General features: G+C 42.1%; 2 protein-coding genes across 4 annotated transcripts in view; both read right to left on the reverse strand.

The window, feature by feature from the left end:
* The window catches only part of slc6a20 (solute carrier family 6 member 20), a 63,919-nt gene extending 53,744 nt beyond the window's left edge, over window positions 1-10,175 (reverse strand). For 2 of the 3 annotated variants that reach the window (XM_026294167.1, XM_026294165.2), the window contains exon 1: window positions 9,975-10,174. In XM_026294167.1, coding sequence (XP_026149952.1) covers window positions 9,975-10,098 — 124 coding nt within the window. In that variant the 5' untranslated portion in view covers window positions 10,099-10,174. Of the gene's footprint in view, window positions 1-9,974 lie in introns of all 3 variants that reach the window. The other variant, XM_026294166.2, reaches the window with a different exon arrangement.
* A 1,752-nt stretch (window positions 10,176-11,927) lies between these two features.
* Window positions 11,928-16,118, reverse strand: ggctb (gamma-glutamylcyclotransferase b). Its single transcript, XM_026293133.1, has 5 exons — window positions 16,110-16,118; window positions 15,783-15,989; window positions 15,567-15,712; window positions 15,285-15,417; window positions 11,928-12,092 (listed from the first exon to the last, which is right to left on the reverse strand). The coding sequence occupies exons 1-5, from the start codon at window positions 16,116-16,118 to the stop codon at window positions 11,928-11,930; spliced, it is 660 nt and encodes a 219-aa protein (XP_026148918.1).
* Window positions 16,119-16,442: the final 324 nt, after the last annotated feature.

The following is a 16,442-nucleotide window of genomic DNA, read 5'->3' on the forward strand; positions in this document are numbered from 1 at the left end:
ATAACCAACTGTTACAGGGATGATCTTAATTTCAGGCAAAGGCAGCAAACTTACATCACTCAGCGTTATGCACATGACAAAGCATTCAGAGTTCGACACAGAACTCATGAAACAACTAATGAGAAACAAGCATGAAAACAATTTTACCTTTAGGATCTTGCGTAACATAAGATGTGCAATGAAAATAAAAAGGAAATACAGATGGATGAATAGGCAACTACGCCAGATTGACAATCTTGACCCTTTGATGCAACAGGTCATATTTGTTTTCAGATCAAATATAACACTGTGTCATAAGGCATCATTCCCAAACCAGGTCCGACCCTGTATAAGGTCAAATTACATTAAAAATCCAAGAGTGGTTGCATCATGTCTGACAGGAAAGTATGTTCATATTTGTGATGGTAACTGCAGAAATCAAGACCACTGTAAGGTTCCTGCTGAGAGAAAGAAAGAGTGGACCTGTCACACCTGCCATAATCACCTTAAAAATGGAGCCATGCCCCCACTTGCTGTGACCAACAACCTGGAGCTTGTTGGAATTCCACCTGAACTGTCTGATCTCAACATTCTGGAGAGACATCTCATAGCAAAATGCATACCATTCGCTAAGATCGTTCCTCTTCCCAAAGGCAGACAGACAGCAATACGTGGTAATGTGGTCTGTGTCCCAAGTGACTCACAGGTCATGAGACTGAACTGAAGAGACAATTGTGTTACAGAGGTCATCAGCTGTTCCAGACTGTAACCTGGTCTAAACTTGTACAGGCTCTGCATAAACTGAAATAGATCCATCCACAGTATGAGGATGTAAGTATCAGAGATGATGCTGAGTTATGTGACCCAACACTTCCTGATGAGGAAGATGATGAGGATGAATATGGGGAAGATGATCTCATGGAGATAGATGTGAACATAGTGCACTACATGAGACAGAAAACAATCCTGAACATGAGCAACAAAACTCTGACATGTTACATGATGACGATGATGAACCTGAGCAGCAGAGAGAGGATGAAGAACAGGAAGGTCACATGCCCAATGGAGGTTTTGCTCTAGACTCATGTCTTCAGCCACCTGATGTTGCAGAGGAAATATTATGTTTTAGTGAAGGAATCTACTCTGTTTCCCCTGCTGAAAGAAACAACCCAGTCAGCTTTTTCCAAACACCTAAACTGGAGGCCATGGCTTTCCCTGTTCAGTTCCCTACAGGTCAAAACACACTGGACGAACAGAGACGTATTAAAGTAACACCAAGTAGTTATTTCAAATCAAGGCGTTTCTGTATCGATGAACGCTTTGCCAGAGACCCAAACTACTTGTTCTTTGCTCAGTTTGTGACTGAAATACACTTGGCCACTTCCAGCATGACTATTCAGTTATGGAAAGGAAAAACTGTGATAACAAGAGCTGGTGAGGATGTTAATGAACTGCAAGTGGAAGAAGCCAAGAGAAAGCTCAGACCACTGAACCTGTTGTTGAATGAACCTGAAACTGCCTCTCTCAGTTTGCAGCAGCTTCTGGCTTGATGCAATTTAACACTCAGTGAGTATGAACAATGCCTCAATGTGATGAACAAATCCAGTGCTGTCATACTGAAACGTGACCCTAAGACTGTTGCGTGAATGGATATAATCCTCATCTGCTGGAAGCCTGGAATGCTAACATTGATGTTAGCTATATTCTCAATGCGTATTCTTGCATCATTTACCTGACCAGCTACATAACCAAGAAAGAAACTGGACTGTCTGAGTATCTCAAAACAGTCATCCAGAACTCTGACAGGGAAAGCATCAATGAATGTGATGAAATGAGGGCAGTCATGCAGGCGTATTCAAAAAAGAGAGAGATCAGTGCTCAGGAGTGTGTGACTCATGCATGTGGCATTAACATGAAGAAGTGTTCACGTGGTGTCGTATTCATACCGACAGATGACAATGCAGTGAAAATGAGCCATCCCATCTCGTACCTGGAGAACACAACACCAGAGTGTGCAAACGTGTGGATGACATCTTTGACTGACAAATACAAATGCAGACCTGAAACTCCAGAGTTTGGTGTCGATGTGTTTGGCTGATTTTGCAGCTACATGCAGGTTTGTCTATGGCCAACAGACCAAAGGTAAAGATGTTCTGCCTCTGCTGAATGAGATGGGATTTGTTCAGAGGAGAAAAAATGATAAGCCTGCTATCATCAGATTTCACCGCCACTCACAAGAAAAATATCCTGAGCAATTTTACAGCACATTACTGAAATTCTACCTGCTTTTCCGATCAGAGCAGGAACTGAAAAGACGTTTCTTACCCACATACGAGTCCTTCTATAACAGCGGCTGGGTACAGCTACCAGGGTCTGACCATCCTGAGAGTGTTAAACAAATTGTCAAACGAAACAGAGACAAATATGAGAAAAACAGTGAAGAGATCGAGGAAGTTGTTGAGGAGTATGAACAGAACAGAGGTGTGTGTCATGAACTAGGGCGTGGTCAGGAGCACACTTCTCCCACACAAACACAGGAGTGAGGAAAAGGGTCTTTATTTAACTAAAACAGGGCTGAACAAGAAATAAACACGCAAAACAGGAGTAGGACGAGGCAAGGAAACTCATAAGTTAAAAACATGGGCAGGGACACAAGGAGAACAAGGCACACGGGACTATGTAAAAAACAGGAACGTAGGACAAGGGCATGAACACTGAGGGGGACAAGGCATAAGGGTCTGGGTCACACACAACTAAGGAGACGCACCAGACCACACAGGGAAACATGAACATGAAGACAGGGAGTCAGGACAAGGAAACACATGGGCATGAAACAAGAAACATAAATATGGGACAAGGACACGTGAACACAAGATGTGGGAAAAAACAAAGACAGATAACTCAACTCAAACCTGGGAGTACAGAAGGCAGTCCATGAACAAAATCCAAAAAGGGAAGGGAAGTGAAACAGGTTTGAGACATGAGGGGTCCTAAGCATGGATCATCAAGGTGTACAGAACAGGGTTAGACAACAGACAACCTGGCAAGGAACAAAGGAACAAACTGGCGTATAAAAAGGCATGGGGTGAAAAACGAGGTGCAGGTGGAAACAATGAACTAATTGGGTCAAAGTAAAGAGACAGACAAAAAAAACCAAAACAAGATCCTGCCATGATCCTTTTCAAAATAAACAGGAAGTGCATGGTGCGGATCATGACAGTGTGATCGATGAATGGTGTAACCTGGCACCTGAATCTGAAGTAGTGAGGTTGGAGTGTATTGAAAAACTTCAGGCCAGAGAGCCAGAACGTGAAAATGAACAGGAGAATGTTCCAGACGACAGTCGTCAGGCTGCTGCTGTGACAGAAACCAGAGCCATCAGAGAGCCACCTGCTATTGACCCCACAGTGTTACGCCAAATGTTTCAGAACCTGAACCAGAAACAAGCCTGTGTGTTCTATACAGTCAGAGACTGGTGCATAAAACGAGTTTGTGGCCTAAATCCAGATCAGTTTTTCTTTTACATCAATGGAGGAGCTGGAACAGGAAAGTCACATCTCATCAAATGCATCCACTCAGAGGCATCTAAGATACTGAGCAAACTGCCGAGACATGCTGAGGAGGCCGACATATCCAAACCTACTGTCCTGTTAACAGCTTTCACTGGAACCACTTCTGTTAGAATAAGGGCATTGTAAATTGCTGACTGTGTTATGAGAATTGTCATTTTGCAGTTTAAGGGATTTTGCAGACAGCTTTATGTAAAGGGGGCAACCAGGCATGCCCCAATTGAGCAACTACAATAACGGTGTAAATGTCACAGTTAGGGATGTTTCCTGTTTTTCTGCTTATCTCACCAAGACATATACATATATGGATGTGAACTCTGTATGAACTCTGAAGATAGCCTATGTTTCAACTCTCACCTATTGTGTAAAGTGAGACAATGCCTGGAAGTCATGTAACCACATCACTGTATAAATAAAGAGTGCTGGGTGAGACTCGGGGCTGCAGCCGGGGATAGCATTGAGTGTGCCTCTCCTAAAAGTCACGAGCTCAACCTAGAACAAAGAAAAGAAAGTCTCTGTGTAAATGTTTGATTAGAACCAACAACTTCCTTTAATATATCAGGGACAACACTGCTCAAGCTGCCAAGAAGCCTCAAGCCTCCATTTCAAGGACTGGGTAACCAACTGGATGAAATCAGATCAGAGCTGATAAATGCTGAAATCATTATCATTGATGAAGTGCCCATGGTGTCAAAGGCCCTTTTTGCTTATGTGGATGCCAGACTCAAACAGATCAAAGGCAGCCAGAGACCCTTTGGAGGGATGTCAGTAATAGCTGTTGGAGACTTCTATCAGCTGCCACCAGTCCGACAGGCTAAACCTCTGTGTGTACAGGACCCATGTGAGATTTACCTGTGGCAGGAACACTTTCAGATGATCACTCTGACTGAGATCATGCGTCAGAAAGATGTTGCCTTTGCAGAGATGCTGAACAGGATCCGTGTCAAAGACAAGTCAGATGGGTTGTCTGAAGCAGACAGAGCTTTGCTGTCACAAGCCATCACTGAACCACAACTTTGTCCACCTGATGTCCTGCATATTTTTGCAACCAATAAACAGGTAGATGCTGACAACTCTGCAACATTAACTCGGCTCCATTCTCAGACCATTAACATCGATGCAGACGACTATAAAAAGGACCCACGAACTGGCAGAATGACAAGACAAGCCAACCCATTTAAAGGAGGCAGGAGTTACCAGACACACTACAAGTTTCTGAGGGAGCCCGTGTCATGCTCACCAGAAACCTGGATATTTCTCAGGGATTAGTCAATGGTTCAGAGTTAGTCAGAGTTAGTCAGAGTAGTCGCTACTTTAGTCAGAGTAGTCACCTCTGAACAAAACGGTTCTGCACGTCACTATGCTTGGGCTCAGGATGGATAATGAAACATCTGGAAGGAATCGGCATAACAGAGCACCAGGACATCCTGCCAATCTAGTGTACATAGAGAGAGCAGAGGAGAATCTGAAACAGAAAGGAGTGGTACGCAGACAGTTTCCCATTAAACTGGCCTTTGCATGTACAATTCATAAGGTTTGTTACATGTTGGGGTGCTGGAAGGAGGAAGTAGAGACAGGACCCAAATGCAGGACAGCGAAGTTTATTAATTACCCTGGATGTCCCAGGGCTCGGGAAAAACACAAGTTCAACCGTAGCGGTTAACATACGATCGCCGGCATAACGGCATTGCGTCACATGTGGCGTCCAACAAAAATAAGCAGTCTCAAACACAGGTTAATGCTTCTGCAAAGAACAAAGGAACACAAGGAGAACTTATAGAAGGCAGAAACAGGTAATTGAAGACAGATGAGAATGATCAGTGACCAACGTAAAGCTGCCAGGGACCGATGCAGGGGAAAAACAGGAAGTCCCTTCAGTGTAAAGGTCCCCTGGCAGGAAGTCCCAAAAGGGGACTCATAACAAGGTTCAGGGTATGACAACCAAATCAGCTGTGGTCTCACTAAAGTCCATTTTTGAACCTGGCATGGCTTATGTAGCTGCCAGTAGAGTGACCTCTCTCAGTAGACTGCACCTACTGGACATGGATGACAGTAAAATATATGCTAACACGGAGATCACTGCAGCCCTGGAGACCATGAGACAAGCCAACATGGACGACATAATGCCTCTTCTTCAGATCACACAAACACTGAACAGACCTGACACTCTGACCATTGTCCACCATAATACAGAAGGGTTGCCTTCTCATGTCAGTGACATCAAGAGCCATCATGAACTGTGTCTGGCAGATGTTTTGTGTCTAACTGAAACTCACCTCCAAGGCTCCTTTGTTGCAGAGAGTCTCCATTTAGAGGGTTACAACATGTTCAAACGTAACAGACGTGTTCTACACAAATTTCCCACAACTGGCCAACAGAGGTGGTGGTGGAGTTGCTGTTTATGTCAAAGGTCACATTCAAGAGCATGAAAAACTTTGAAGGTTGAAGCCCCAGTTCCTGCACTGATTGCTGCTGTATACAGACCTCCAGACTACAGTGTGACATCATTCCTGTCTAACCTGGGAAGCCTTCTGGATGCACTGGAGATCATGGATTGTCACCCCATCATTGTCTGTGGTGATTTCAATGAGAACCTTTTATCCAATGGAAGCAAACCAATACTGGGTCTGTTGAAGTCCAGGGGATATGCACAAGTCATCACTGCTGCAACCACAGAGAAGAACACATTGCTGGACCTCATTTTCATCTCACAGCCACACCAGTGTCTGCACTGTGGTGTCATGAAAACCTATTACAGTTATCACAGTCCTGTTTACTGTATGCTGTCCTCTAACAGGTCATGAAGAGTCAGGTGAGTTTTGCATTGTGACTGCTTGCATTGTGCAATTGCATTGAACAAGGCCTATTGTTGCTGAGAGAAAAAGCTCTGGACCAGTCTTTTTTATGGAGCACAACAATGTCTGTTTTGGTACTCAAAAATATTAGATCTCATACTCTGATTTGGTTTAGGTATAACATTTAAATGTGACAGGCATTTTCTGAGCATTGGGTTGTATTTTTAGATAATATTGTTTAACATATAGATGGTTTATTTAGTAATTGGAATGAAAGTTGCTTTAGTAATTATATGTTTTCAGGGTATTGGATAATTTTATTGGTCATAATATTTTCTGGTAACTATGTTTTTATGGTTTTGTAGTTAATATATTTTGACCTGTGCATTTATCAGGGTGGGTCTGGGTCAGGGTTGGTAAATGCACAGGGCAAAACATTTGAAGCAGCTGTGTACACTGATGTTAACATCAGTGTATACAGCTGCTAACAAAGAAATACATCAGGAAGTATGTGTTATAACACATACTTTCTGATACCTACCAGCTGATACCCCACATGTTATCCCGCAAATTATAGCTACTCTATCCTTCTCTTGAATCATCTGTAGGACCTCAGTTATGTTTAGACTGCTTCTCTCCCATAGATCTCTCTGAATTTACATTTACAGTAGTTGCTTCATCGAAATCATCAACGTGTCTCTTAGACCCCATCCCGACTAGACTGCTTAAAGACACCCTGCCATTAATCAACTCATCTTTATTAGACTTGGTAAATTTATCTCTAGTATCAGGCTACGTACCACAGGCCTTTAAGACTGCAGTAATCAAACCTTTACTCAAAAAGCCTAGTCTTGATCCAGGAGTCTTGGCTAAATATAGACCAATATCCAACCTACCATTTATTTCTAAAATCCTAGAAAAAGCTGTTGCTAAGCAGCTATCAGACCACTTACACAGGAATGAACTATTTGAAGATTTTCAATCAGGATTTAGAGCACATCATAGTACAGAAACAGCACTGTTAAACGTTACCAACGATCTTCTCTTAGCCTCAGATAATGGACTTGTTTCTATACTTGTCCTCCTAGACCTTAGTGCTGCATTTGACACCATTGACCACAACATCTTATTACAGACTGGAGCATGTGACTGGTATCAGAGGAACAGCGTTAAAATGGTTCCAATCCTATTTATCGGACAGATTCTAGTTTGTTCATGTCCATGATGAACCTTCCACACGAACAAAAGTTAGTTATGGAGTTCCACAAGGCACTGTGCTAGGACCGATTCTGTTCACCCTGTACATGCTTCCTTTAGGATATGTCATTAGGAAGCACTCTATTAATTACCACTGCTATGCAGATGACACTCAGTTGTATCTATCTATTAAACCTGTTAACACAAACCAGTTAACCAGACTTCAAGCATGTCTAACTGACATAAAGGCCTGGATGACCAGTAACTTTTTACTTTTAAACTCAGAGAAAACAGAAGTCATTATATTTGGGCCAAAAAATCTCAGAAATAACTTTTCTAAAATTATAGCTACTCTAGATGGCATAGCCCTGGCCTTCAGCACTACTGTAAAAAACCTTGGAGTTATTTTTGACCAGGACATGTCCTTTAACTCACACATAAAACAAATCTCTAGAACTGCATTCTTTCACCTGCGCAACATTTCCAAAATTAGGAGCTTCCTGTCTCAAAATGATGCAGAAAAACTAGTCCATGCATTTGTTACCTCAAGGCTAGATTACTGTAACTCATTACTATCTGGATGTCCCAATATCTCCATAAAAAGCCTCCAATTAATCCAGAATGCTGCAGCCAGAGTCCTGACAGGAACTAGCAAGAGAGATCATATTTCTCCCATATTGGCTTCTCTTCATTGGCTCCCTGTAAAATATAGAATAGAATTTAAAATCCTTCTTCTCACATACAAATCCCTTCATAATCAAGCTCCTTCATACCTTAAAGACCTCATAGTACCATATTATCCCAATAGACCACTTCGCTCTCAGAGTGCAGGTCTACTTGTGGTTCCCAGAGTTTCCAGAAGCAGACTGGGAGGCAGAGCCTTTAGTTATCAAGCTCCTCTCCTGTGGAACCAGCTCCCAGCCTGGGTTCTGGAGGCAGACACTCTCTATACTTTTAAGGCTAGACTTAAAACCTTCCTCTTTGACAAAGCATATAGTTAGGGCTGGCCTCAGGCAACCCTGAACCATCCCTTAGTTATGCTGCTATAGGCCTAGACTGCCCGAGGACCATCGGTGCACTGAGCTCCCCTACCCTAACCCCCCCGCCCCCCCTTTCCCTTCCCCTCCCCTCTCTTCCTCTTCTCCCACCTCATGTATATTCCACCATTGAATCTTACTAACCTTGTGCTCTCTCTCTCCCCTAGTTTGTGCTCTCTCCCTCTCTCTCTGTTCTCTCTCTGTACCTTCTGCAGGTGTCCCTGGTCCTGGAGCTGTATATCGCTGATGTGCAGTTACTGGCCCCACCAACCTGCAGTGTCTATTTGTTGTTTATTGTTGCTGTTCTTTTCTCTCTGCTCTATCCACTCACCCCAACCTGTCGAGGCAGATGGCCGCCCAAACTGAGCCTGGTTCTGCTGGAGGTTTTTTTCTTCCATTAAAGTTTTTCCTCTCCACTGTCGCCAAATGCTTGCTCATAAGGGATTTGTTGGGTTTTTAGTTTTAGTTTTTGTAAAGTGCCTTGAGATTATTTGTATTGTGATTTGGCGCTATACAAATAAAATTGAATTGAATTGAATTGAATCAGCATTCACACTAACCAGATATGTCTACATTGAAAGTAAAGAAAAAAGGCAAGAAGAAAGCATGACAAAGAAGAAAGTACAGGATGAATAAGAAAGGGTTGAAACGAACTCAAAAGAAGGCTCTTCAGCGCCCCTAACAAAAGTGAAAATACATTGCGCCTATAGGAGCCCCACTGACATTTTTTTCATCGCACACTGACCAAACCAGCCAATTTGTGGGGGGTAGTCAATTCAGAGGGGGGTCCATTCAAATCGGGGGTTCGTTTGGGGGGGTGGTCCATTCTGGGGGGAGAGGTCTATTCGGTTGGGTGCACAGGGTGGGCACTCGTGGGGGAGGTGGTCTCTTCCAGAGGGGTGGTCCGTTCGGTACGGGGGCGCCTGGGGAGGCGGTTCGCTGGGGGACGCGGTTCGCTCGCGGCGAGGGCCGTTCATCGCCGCTTGCGGCTATATTTTGACTTGTAATGGACTGTTTGATCCGTCGTTTAAAGGTTCTGGTGCCCCAAATTATTAAAATGGTTTATGATATTTATAATTACCAGATTACCAGACATTATAAGCCATCCCGTTCGCTACATCGCTTATGAAATTGGCATTTAAAGAGTTAAAATCCTTGAAAATTTTTTTAACATCACGTAGTTTTGATCAGAACTGAAGTTGATTAACAGGTTTATACAAAAAAAGTTGAAAAAAATATTTGTCTGATATTTTTTATAGCAGGAGTGTTTGAGTGTTTGAAACCCACCCACCAATTTGAAGTTTTAAACCTGTTAAATAAAAATAAGTCCGATCATACTAGTCCTTCATTGAGCTTATTATTCAAATGTTATACACACTGTGTACACAGTGACTTACCTCCACCGTGCATTTGACAGAGGTATGGAAACCGCCACACGTTTCCCAGCCCAACTGCATATGATATACATGCCAGCACAAACTGCATGTGGTTGTCCCAGCTGGGTCTTGCATCTTTTTCCATGTCTGCGACCTGTAAAAGTCTAAGTTTGTACTGAGCAAAATCACCGATCAGATCAGTTCGCGGAGTGTAAGAGGGTGTGTTTTACAGCCTGTGTGACATGGTCACTCTCAGGAGGAGGGATAAGTTTATGTTAAGAACGAAATCTCCCTTGAAGTGAGTGATAAAACAATTGTAGTTTTATCACAATTATCAAAACAAAAAAGTGTTAAAATAGCCTATCAGTAAATTCGCCTACATATACTAATATTTATTTCAATTAGCACAGGGTGAGATGCACACACATGGTGAGATGCACACATGGTGAGATGTAGTGTCATATGGAGGTGGGGACATTTGGGCACCGTGACTTATAGTCCCCCACCCAGAGGCCAAGCCTGGTCTTTGCCTTTTGTTAATTAATTTATAATTATCAATTTACAAAAAGAATCTGTTTATTTACAGAAACAATCAATGCGCATTATTATCTCAAACTAACTGTAAAATTGGCAGGTCGTGGAGGTGAATGTTTAACTTTCTTTAACCTGCCACTTTCTGTTGAAAGTCCAAAGTCCGTCTACACTGAAATTGGAACTAACTAACATGTTCAGCTTTGATGCTGATATTTAGATTTTAAATCCTGTCTAAAGCTGCCGTTTTGCAAGTCACAACAGGCTCCATTTATCAGTTTGTTTTACTGTTCTTTCAAATAATTACATGGCTGTGTAACTGCCAGGCTGCGAATGTGCCAATGAACTGTTTATATATTTTTAAATTATAAATAGAATTATAATTATATATGATACATAATTAATTAAATCAATTAAAACTGTAAAATGAAGGGCTGCTGAATACATGCACAAATGATAATTGATTGAACTGAATAGTGCTTTTCCTGAAAGCACCTAAATGTATCTTACATCTTTCCTATTATTAAGACTACAACATTAATTGTCTGTAGTGGTAGTGTGTGGCGTGTGGTGCCCCCTGTGAAATGTGAGAAGGTAAGGAGTATTAGGATTCTGAGTGAACTAACAGAAATAACCAGAGTACAGAAAGAGATATTATGTTAAGAATTAATAAGTAGGGGGTAAATTGTGTAATGTCAGTTACTTCTCTATGGTGACTGAGCAAAAAGGCCTGATGCGCCAATTGAAATACCTCAAAGTCTATAAATGGTATTCCAAAAAGATAGAGGTGTTTATTATAAACTTCAAATACACATAACACACTTTAATTGAGGAGTAAAATGATAAACTATGAATTGATTATAACAAAGGCAGAGCAGCTCATGGCTGCAACATGGAAGTCAAGGACTGTGTCTTCTTGCTGCAGGCACATCTCCAGGTGTTTGCTACACGTTCTTCAATAGATCTGACACCACCTCTGCTTCTTACTCTGACCCAGGGTCCTCACACACTGTGTGAGGTTGGGTGTGAGAAGACCAATTAGTCTTGCAGTAGTCTGGTCACCTTTGTAAGTTTGTCTGGTTTTTGACAGTGAGCATGTTGAAGAAGCAGGTTCAGGCAAGTCAAATTAGCCTACAGACCCATGAATATTGCATTTAATAATTGAGTGGTCATTCACATACTCAGCTGCTGAAAATTAGTGTTTGCCAAGTTAGGTATGTAGCTGCCTTTATACTATAGTATTATCCATCCATCCATCCATTTTCCATACCCGCTTCTTCCTGAATCAGGGTCACGGGGATCTGCTGGAGCCTATCCCAGCTCTCTCTCGGGTGGAAGGCAGGGGTACACCCTGGACAGGTCACCAGTACTATAGTATTATATTGAATACAATTAAAACGGCTCTACTACAGTAGAAATGTGGTTCTGGATTCTGCTGGAATATCAGATATCTGAATGGTAGTTGGCCATCTCTTTTGCTCTTTTTCTGGCTCTTTCAAGTTCAGTCATCATGGGTAGAGGACCCTCATACATGTTGGTCTTAACTGCTTTCAGCTTTTCCTGGTAGTCCTTTGGCAAGCCATTTTGTTCTGCTCCCATCACAATTACCTGTGTAGATCAACCAATGATTGTATGTAAACTGAAAAGAGATGCTGGAATCTTACACAAATGTGGTCATTGCAAGTAAAGACCTGTACAGTTTTTTTATGCAGTTCCTTTTCCTTTGGGATGTTATATCTAAAATACTTAACTTAACTTAACTTACTTAACAGTGCCTGTTACTTAATAAAATTTTGAGAAGACAATTTCATAATGTTTAAAAATATGTTAATTGATATTTTAAAAAATGATATAGTATTTCAGTTCAATGTAACAATGCACAAATTTTACATATTTTCAGTAATCACTGTATTGGACACAGTCTTGTGTCAGTGTCACAGTGAAGAGAGAACACTTTTCAGTGCACACAGAAACAAGGCCCAGCATACAGAGAGAACTATAGAGTTGACCTCTCCATTCACACTATAAAAGACACTATAAATTCACACTATAAAAGAAAAAGCATGTTCATCTCTGCATGCTGCAACATACTTGATGTGAAAAAGAACAATGTGGCATTCTAATTTACAAGGAAGGAGGAAGAAAAAAAACTACAGCATGTGAATTGTGCAACCCCCAGGAAGCTCCACGAAGGTTTGGTGAAAAAATCCCTTAGTTATGCTGTTTATAGGCCTAGGTTGCCCAAGGACTCTGCAGGTACTAGGCTCCCCTACCCTCACATGAATATTCCACTATTGAATGTCACTAACTTTGTGCTCTCTCTCTCTCTCCCTTTGTGCTCTTTCCCTCTCTCTTTGTCCTCTCTCTATGCTATATAATAAAACTGAATTGAACTGAATATGTTAGTTTTGCCTTGTCAGAGACTAGTACATAGCCTAAAGCTTAGATGTGTTACCTGTCACCTGAGCCTGGTATTGTTATCGAGGAAATCCTTCCTCCTTCCCAGCTTTTCTGGCCACCAAAAATGCCTGGTTGTCACTGACAAGATTAATTTACCTGTGAGAACATCTACAGGTGAGAATGACAGTGAAGGACCTGATATGAGAAACTGTGACAGAGAATGTGTAAACAATAATGCTCATCTAGAGTCCATTGCAAAAACCGGGGACAGAGACACACTAATCAGAGCTGAAAGTAAAATATACGCAGCTAAACCTTTCTGTTCAGCGAAGCAAGCGGGTCTCATTCAAATCCCTTTCATGGTAAGTAATTGTGTCCTGTGTGTCCTATGTATTTATTAATACATAGAAGAGGAACACAGTCACACACAGTGACAGTCAGTCTACGTACAGTGGGGCAAAAAAGTATTTAGTCAGCCACCAATTGTGCAAGTTCTCCCACTTAAAAAGATGAGAGAGGCCTGTAATTTTCATCATAGGTATACCTCAACTATGAGAGACAAAATGAGAAAAAAAAATCCAGAAAATCACATTGTCTGATTTTTAAAGAATTTATTTGCAAATTATGGTGGAAAGTAAGTATGTGGTCACCTACAAACAAGCAAGATTTCTGGCTCTCACAGACCTGTAACTTCTTCTGTAAGAGGCTCCTCTGTCCTCCACTCGTTACCTGTATTAATGGCACCTGTTTGAACTCGTTATCAGTATAAAAGACACCTGTCCACAACCTCAAAGAGTCACACTCCAAACTCCACTATGGCTAAAACCAGAGAGCTGTCAAAGGACACCAGAAACAAAATTGTAGACCTGCACCAGGTTGGGAAGACTGAATCTGCAATAGGTAAGCAGCTTGGTGTGAAGAAATCAACTGTGGGAGCAATTATTAGAAAATGGAAGACATACAAGACCACTGATAATCTCCCTCGATCTGGGGCTCCATGCAAGATCTCACCCCGTGGGGTCAAAATGATCACAAGAACGGTGAGCAAAAATCCCAGAACCACACGGGGGGACCTAGTGAATGACCTGCAGAGAGCTGGGACCAAAGTAACAAAGGCTACCATCAGTAACACACTACATCACTAGTGTGTTGGATGTAGTCCTGGAGGGACTACACTAGGTCCTGGAGTGTCCTAGCCAGTCTCCAGATCTCAACCCCATAGACTGTGATTTTCTGGATTTTTTTTTCTCATTTTGTCTCTCATAGTTGAGGTATACCTAGGATGAAAATTACAGGGCTCTCTGATCTTTTTAAGTGGGAGAACTTGCACAATTGGTGGCTGACTAAATACTTTTTTGCCCCACTGTAGCTGTAGTAGTAGTAACTGGTCACTGGTCATTTCAGATTCTTCACAGAGAGAAATGAAATAGATGATAACGGCCTGACCTAATTCATGAGAATACGTTTTACCTTACTCATTGAAAACAATAACATGACATAAACAACATGTCATAAACAAATCATATGGCTTATTTATTGTTTAATGTAATATTTAGTATATGTAATAATCAGCTATATAACCTGTCCTGCCCAGAGAGGGAATCAATAGAAAAATACATCAAAAAGCCCTTAGCCTCAGGTATAATTCAGCCCTCGTCATCCCTGGTCAGGTCGGTATGTATGACTACCGCGGCATAAGTGACATCTCCATGAAGAACCGCTACCACCTGCCATTGCTATCTTCGGTGTTTGAGGCCCTGTACAGGGCTCGACATCTACAATGCTCGTGTGACATTGCAACATCAAACCCAACACTCTCTTCCGCCAGTTCTCCCACTCCAGCCTAGAGATGCCGCCGGACCTGGGAGATTAAGGAGCAGGTGAGGTCAGCCCAGCACCTGGAGCCTGACCTGGTGGAGCCTGAGCCGGTGGAGGTGGGCGGGGTGCTTCTAATAACCTGTCATCCTTGTTCCCAGAGCTGTGCGGTTACGCCTTAAACCTCGCCTAGCATAACCCGGACTAAGAACTTCGTGAGGTGCCAATTCTGGTGGCCCACGATGGATGCTGACATCCAGGTGGTTGACTGGCTTTCCAAGGCGGCACACTTTATCTGGGGAACGCATAATGTGGGTCTCAAAGGGCAGGCAGGCAGAGAACGGACACGAGTCTTTGGGTGGTTGTTCGGGTGGGTGAAAACAGGGTAGGAAAGTACTACTGAGAACTAAAACAATGATTTTTAGGGTCTTTTATGGCATTTATTGACAATAAAAAAATGTAGAATAACATCAGCCTCATCCTCTAAACTTTTAGAAAAGATGGCTCTTTGAACCAAAGACTTTGGTATTTACAGCTGCCTTAGTGTTCAAGCCCACAAGATAGTTGCAGTAAAAACAGTCTTACCTGTAGGTACTGTGGTGACGGTGAGGCATACACACAACTGTTCATTATGTAGGTGCGACAGTTGAGCTCTTGTCCTTGTGGTTTCACGGACAACTCCACAGGGCTGTACGCACCTATCATCACATTTTCTTGACTATGAGCACACAATCGTACAAAAAAAAAAAAAAAAAACACACGTCTACTTCACATCTACTTCACAGGAAAATATTTGAGAAAATCTAAAATCTAAAAAAAATTAGAAACATAAATGGCATTAAAGAAACTGATAAATGAAAATGTTACCTATCTAGAGACCCCAGATCAGATATGTTCATCCTCCACACCACTCCCCACACCTCATCCCCTGGGCTGTGCTCTATGGTGGCTACACCTCCATGCCACCGGTCACTGGCAAGACCTTTATAGTTCCCAAAAACCAATTTATAGTCCTAAAAAAGAACATTTTTAAGTATGTAAAGTTCAGAAATCAATGCTGATACCCATAATATCAGATGATACCTTGAGCCTGGCAACACAGTGTAATTTTGCAGAGGGGTTCTTGAGCTGGAGCCGCTCCTTCAGCAGGTTGCTGCCATATGCAAAGTACAGGAAAGTATGGTTATTCATGTTGTCACCAGTTTCCAGCAGGAGGAAGATAAGAACAGGGAAGGTTGAGGAGAGAAACAAAAGCAACAGTGACAGTGAGGTGAAGCGCTGAACAGCTGACTGTTAGCATGAGCAGAAGGGCTAAAGTGAGATAATAGGAGTTGCAGAGACTGAAATATAGTTCTGCCCTTCCAGCACTTGCACAGTATTATCATTCTAATCCCCTGCACTGTCACTGACCCCATTCATACTAACAATACATTGTTTTCCTCATTGGTTGAACCACAGGCACTGAGCAACCCATCCCTTCCATTGTCTATACCTGCTTCCACAAGCCACTACTGCCCTAACCCTAAAACCATAACCCCAACCCTAATCTCCATTTCCTGGACGGGATTATCAGTGCCTGGGGACACAACAAAGATAGTTTTAAAAAATTCAGTACAATCCTCAATAACCAAAGATCAATTAAAATTAAAATAGATCCACACAAGTCACATTCCTTGACACCACAGTATGTTTTGACTGTCCCACATGACAATATGTGTAATATACTGTATGTTGATGCATTAC

This window comes from Mastacembelus armatus, chromosome 16, assembly GCF_900324485.2.
Source record: "Mastacembelus armatus chromosome 16, fMasArm1.2, whole genome shotgun sequence".
Taxonomy (NCBI): Eukaryota; Metazoa; Chordata; class Actinopteri; order Synbranchiformes; family Mastacembelidae; genus Mastacembelus; species Mastacembelus armatus.

Bases quoted from the DNA above. Each gene is read 5' to 3' on its own strand.
- ggctb (XM_026293133.1), bottom strand. The intron at 15,713-15,782 runs GTATCATCTGAT...GTTCTTTTTTAG, and splicing joins ACTGTGTTGCCAGGCTCAAG to GACTATAAATTGGTTTTTGG. The intron at 15,418-15,566 runs GTAACATTTTCA...GTGTGCTCATAG, and splicing joins GATCTGGGGTCTCTAGATAG to TCAAGAAAATGTGATGATAG.